Here is a 6,000-nt window from a genome sequence, read left to right on the forward strand (position 1 = left end):
TGAAGGACTTCCTGGGAGAAAGATATGTTCATTCAACCCTGGATGACTTCCTGAAGAGAGCCATGAAGAAATCCCTTGAAAGTAGAAATGGCCACCTGGACCTGTTTGTTCGCTTCCTTCATGGCCTCTCTCTGGAGTCCAACCAGAAGCTCTTAGGAGGTCTGCTGGGTCAGACAGACAACCGTCCAGAAATCATCCAGAGAATCATCAACAACCTGAAGAAGATGAACAGAGATAATATCTCTCCTGACAGAAGCATCAACATCTTCCACTGTCTGACGGAGATGAACGACCACTCGGTACATCAGGAGATCCAAGAGTTCCTGAAGTCAGAGAACAGATCAGAGAAGGAACTCTCTGTGATCCACTGCTCAGCTCTGGCCTACATGCTGCAGATGTCAGAGGAGGTTCTGGATGAGTTGGACCTGAGGAAGTACAACACAACACTGAAGGGACGACAGAGACTGATTCCAGCTGTGAGGAACTGCAGAAAAGCTGTGTAAGTCCAGATGTGATTAACTTTATAGATCAGTGTAGATTAGTAGTTCAGTTCTTCAAATATACACACTATAAATTATTCTTTAAATATAATATTCTTATAAATGTTCCACGTGTTTATTACATAAATATGTCAGTTGTATTTTGTCACAGATGTTCTTGAGCTGTTTCAAATGTTGAGTTCAAAATGTTTCAGTACTTTGTGTTTCTAGCTGTCAAGTTAATGAACACTTATTCTATTGATTTATAATAATTGTTACATTTTACAGTTTTTTCTGATTTATGTTTCTGGGTGATGGAGACGACATGTGAACCTGGTAAAACAAATGAAAAGAACAAAAGCTCAGCTGTCTGGTGGAGCGCTGGGTCTAACCGGTGTAACGGCAGCAACAGAACGTTTGCTGATCCGGCGGGGAGTCGGGGCGGTCCTGGGATCAGAGCCCTGGTGCTGGGGTTTGCTTTCAATAGGCATTGCACCACATTACACCTTACCTCATGTGTTTTTGGGCTCATCTCTTTCGTTGGCTTCAAATCCAAACTGTTGCCATGTTGCTGCAGTTTTAGTTTTCTTTGAGACCAGCTCTGCCATGTCTCGTCTCATCACCCCAAAAAACACATGAACTTCCTAGTAAACAAACCTCTTCTTGTTTATACACCAACATAACATCATAATATTACGTTAATCACGTTGTCATATTGCAAATACAGGCTGGATTTAGCACTGTGTCTCTGTCGGCACAGGTTGTTGATGTCTGCTACTTTTTAGATTGTCAGAACGTGTCATAATGACAAATGTTGGTTCTGCCGGTCAGCATAAAATCAAACCGGTTTAAGCTCGTACACCGGACCGGACCGGAGCGGACCAGACCAGACTGGCAAAACCGGAAATCGACCCAACTCTAGCATTAGCCACCGTAAACTACTGGGGCCTCATGCATAAACGGTGCGCACGTACTAAAATGTTGCGTACGCTGTGTTTCACGCTCACGCCGGGATGTATAAAAATCAACGTGACGTGAGAATGTGTGGACCGTGCCGCAAACTCTAGACCAGTCGTGAGAATGTGCGGGCCGTCCTCCAAACTCTGTCATCTGGCAGTGTCAAACTACAAAGTACTGAAACTCGCTAAATAATTTTTCCTCTCAACTTACTGAGCTTTATTTATGATGTGGGATAAAAAAAAACCCACATATTTCTTAACTAGTTTGCGCATAATGTTTAACATCACAAAGGCACAACAAAAACACATTTAAACTAATTTCCCAGAGATGACATGCCTTAACCACCGTGCCAAAAACAACATCGCGTGCTGCACAATGTGGCAAACCACCGTGGTGAGCCTGTGCCCCAGAGGACCTACAGATGGATGAACCGGACCCTGGCCCACCTATCAATGAGCCAAATGCAGCAGCTATACTGCGCCGTTTAGATGAGATACACAGAATGTAAAGCAACGAGGTTTATTTTTCAACAAGGTCTTTTAATATATGACTTATCCAACCAAGAACGTCATTCATTCTTTTTAATTCGTTGCATATATATATCCTTCATTGTATTGACAATCTCTCTGTGTGACTCCAGCACAGCGTATAGGATATATTTAGTGAGGACACGGCCAGACCGGAGCCCCTCAGCAGTCGAGGCTCGGACGCAGCTGACCGTGCGCCTTCGGAAGCCTTCAGGAGCCTTCGGGAGCGCACGGTCAGCTGCTGTGGAGACGTTGCGTTTGTTACTGGTTCCTGATGAAAGACCATCAAATAAAATGTATTTTCTAGCTTCCACCTCAGTAACAAACACTTCAATTTCACACTCTGTGAAATTCTTCTTTTCTGTTCCTTTTCCAGCGTGATTTGCCGTTGTTATTTGGACAATAGGTGACAGCATGGCGCGTGTTTATAGTCATTTGCATAGTTATTAATGGGAGGAGACAAGGCGGACCAAGTGGCACGTGCAGTTGCGCTCAATTTCACGTCAATTGGGATGTATAAAGGAAAGGTGCGCAGGAACAGGCGTACGCACGGTTTTATACATGTGAACATTTCTGTGCGAACGTACTTTTTCCATTTTGTGAGTACGCCATCTTCCAGTGTGAAAGCTGCGCAGTCTTTTATACATGAGGCCCCAGCTCTGCCATGTCTCGTCTCATCGACCTAAAAAACACATGAACTTCCTAGTAAACAAACCTCTTCTTGTTTATACACCAACATAACATCATAATATTACGTTAATCACGTTGTCATATTGCAAATACAGGCTGGATTTAGCACTGTGACTCTGTCGGCACAGGTTGTTGATGTCTGCTACTTTATTAGTTTGCCTGAACGTGTCATAATGACAAATGTCAGGTCTGCCGGTTAGCATTAAATCAAACCGGTTTAAGCTCGTATACCAGACTGGACCGGAGCGGACCAGACCAGACTGGCAAAACTGGAAATCGACCCAACTCTAGCATTAGCCACCGTAAACTACTGGTCATACGAGACAAAGACTGTCGTTGTAAAACCCCTGAGTGTGTTGAATCGAGCAATGGTGCATTTTATTGCTCATGAAGTCAAGTTGTGTTCCATCATCGTGTTTTTAAGTCTTTCCTTTTATTCTGTTACTCACAGAAGGAAACTCAGGTGTTTCTCTCTCTTGTTGCTGTAGAGAAGAGTAGTAGCAGGAAATACACAGCTTCCACCAATAACAGCCGTCTGATGAATATATAACAGCAGAATGGTAGAATTCAGACTTTTTAAGAGATCTTATACACACCAAAGATCAATGTTGTGTTTTTAATGCTGAAACACTGATAACATCTTTCTGATGACATTATGCTGAAAATAATGAAACCTTATTGGTTCTTTAATTGTGTTTGTGAGCTGAATACGTTTGATACTCAGATAAGACTGTTAATGATAAAACGCCATGCAGTCATTAAAATATCTAATTTTGTAAATGTTTAATTATGTAAATCAACTGTATTATTATAACTTATTCACTGAGTTTTAAAAATGCTTTTCTAATCAAGAAGGCCTCATGCTAACTTTGTGCAGACAGACCTGGGATCAGATCACACTGACAGACTGGACATTATGGAAGCCTCAATGTAACTACATGTTCTCTCTCTTCATCTGCAAGATTAAAGAAAAACAAAGATTAAAAGTCTGCAGGTTTGAGAGAGAGTGATGAGAATTATTGTTTCATGTCAAACAGTGAGATAAGATTAGCTGAACCACTGATGTGAGGAGCAAATGTTAATCAAAGAAGTATATATCAAACTGTTTAATCTTCAAATGCATGAAGTAAATATAAACTGTCCTCTTTCATAATAACATATTTTGTAATCTTTGTGTCATCACAGACTTTATGGCTGTGAACTCTCAGATACTCACTGTGAAGTTGTGGCCTCAGCTCTGAAGTCCAACCCCTCCCATCTCAGAGAGCTGGACCTGAGTGACAACTACTACATGAAGGATTCAGGAGTGAAGCTGCTTTCTGCTGCACTGAAGAGTCCAAACTGTAGACTGGAGACTCTGAGGTCAGTTCACTGACTGTAGTTTATGTAGTTTGTAGACACACTCTCTCTGCACACTGGCTCTGCTCCAGATGGCTCTAGAGAGGGACATTCACGTTTTCACGTCGGCCACCGTAGCTCTCCAACACGCTTGGCACACAGGAGAGGCTTCAGTTGGTTGTAATCTCCTCACCTCACTGCTAGATACCACCAGATCCTACACACTGGACCTTTAACCACAGACCTTATTTCAGGCATCTAACTAAAAACCCATTGACCTCCAGACGAGGAAACAGGAAGTGCTAAAATGCTGACTCATCTCTGGGTTTTAGGACTCATTCCTGTAGCTCTCTATTTGAACATGTCTAAAGGTGCAGCACTCTTCAACAAACACATATTGCACCAACTTAAAGGCCCATCAGTGATGATTATGAACGACACCATCTAATCAGAGGTTTCTATGGTTCTAAGTTATTCCCACGTTCTTTTTGACAGCAGATCTAACTGTGCTCTGTTTTCATGTCAGCATTGTCTAATTATTTGAAGCAAAAACCAAATAAATATTCTGCATCAGAAACATCTTTGCAGGTTCATATTTTTCAATCTATCTGAATACAATACTCACATGTTCATATGTACATTCAAAGAGTTATTGATGTCTGTCATCATTCCTTCTGTCTGTGAAGCAATCCCCGTATAACCTGAGTGTTACGAGATGAGGACTAAATCCACAGTCTTGTTGTGTGTAAAATGACCTGTAACGTTGATCTTAAACTAATCGGAGGCTTCAGCAGTCTGAGTTAGATGTATTAGGGCTGGGTGACCTGGACAAAATCAAATATCACAATTTTCTTTTGTGTAAATGATACCAGTAGTAGTAGTAGTAGTAGTAGTAGTAGCAGTAGTAGTAGTAGTAGTAGTAGTAGTAGTAGTAGTAGTAGTAGTAGTATGACCTGGTTGGTACCGATGGATTCATCAGGTTCTCTAGTTTCAGATGATACCAGGATCTTCACTCTGGCTTTAAAACTGAGCCGCTACAACCTCCAGAAGATCGATTGCGTTAATGCGTTAAAGAAAATGTTGGCGTTAAAATGATTAACTTTGACAACCCTAGATATTAGGATATCCAAAATCTAAGACGATATCTCGTCTGATATCACGATATTGATATAATATGGATATATTGCCCAGCCTTAGTATGTATCCAGTCAGTATGTTGTGTTTGACAGTTTCCTTGTTGAGCTGCAGGAGGATTAGTAACTCAAAGAGGGAATTTGGTACTAAACAGTCTGTAACTTTGATTTGTCGGACTCAGACTGCTGAATCTTCATATTAGTTTCAGTTGAACTTCTGAAGTCATTTCTTACAGTGTAGTTGTGTTATGAAGGGACCACTTCACAGGAGGAATGATTACTGCCACCAATAACTCTTTTAATGTACATATGACATGTGGCTGTTGTTTACAGACACACTTGAACAAATGTGGACCTTTCCTGTAAATGACATAAACCTGCTAAGCTCCCAGATACAGTGAGAAGAAGGCCATGTAATAAATGAAGTAATGAAGTCCAACAAGTCTGATTTAATATTGATCCTCTAATTCCAGACTTGACAGAGATCAGCAGCTTGTTATTGATGTGTGTTGACATGAACAGCTGTATGAATGTTGTGGTGACATCTGGATGATGTCTGTAGAAGGCTGACATTATGATGATTCACAATAACACAATGACAAAGTCACTCTACTCATTTTAGGGAAAAGATCATTGATTAGGACATAGTGATGTTGAGCTACACATTTAAAACCTGAACACATCTGATTGGATTATAAAGTGATTTTATCTTCATCATTTATTCTTTATTCAGATTGAGGGGCTGCAGTTTGTCAGAGATCAGCTGTGCTTCTGTGGCCTCAGCTCTGAAGTCCAACCCCTCCCATCTGAGAGAGCTGGATCTGAGAAACAACAAGCTGAAGGATTCAGGAGTGAAGCTCCTCTGTGGTTATC

General features: G+C 41.2%; 1 protein-coding gene across 3 annotated transcripts in view; it reads left to right on the forward strand.

Annotated features, from left to right (window-relative positions):
• Positions 1-6,000, forward strand: part of LOC119476123 (protein NLRC3-like) — an 82,976-nt gene that overhangs the window by 71,183 nt on the left and 5,793 nt on the right. For 2 of the 3 annotated variants that reach the window (XM_037749358.1, XM_037749357.1), the window contains exon 7: positions 3,842-4,018. In XM_037749358.1, the coding sequence (XP_037605286.1) occupies positions 3,842-4,018 (177 nt within the window). Of the gene's footprint in view, positions 1-3,841; positions 4,019-5,860 lie in introns of all 3 variants that reach the window. The other variant, XM_037749356.1, reaches the window with a different exon arrangement.

Source organism: Sebastes umbrosus, chromosome 17 (genome assembly GCF_015220745.1).
Source record: "Sebastes umbrosus isolate fSebUmb1 chromosome 17, fSebUmb1.pri, whole genome shotgun sequence".
Taxonomy (NCBI): Eukaryota; Metazoa; Chordata; class Actinopteri; order Perciformes; family Sebastidae; genus Sebastes; species Sebastes umbrosus.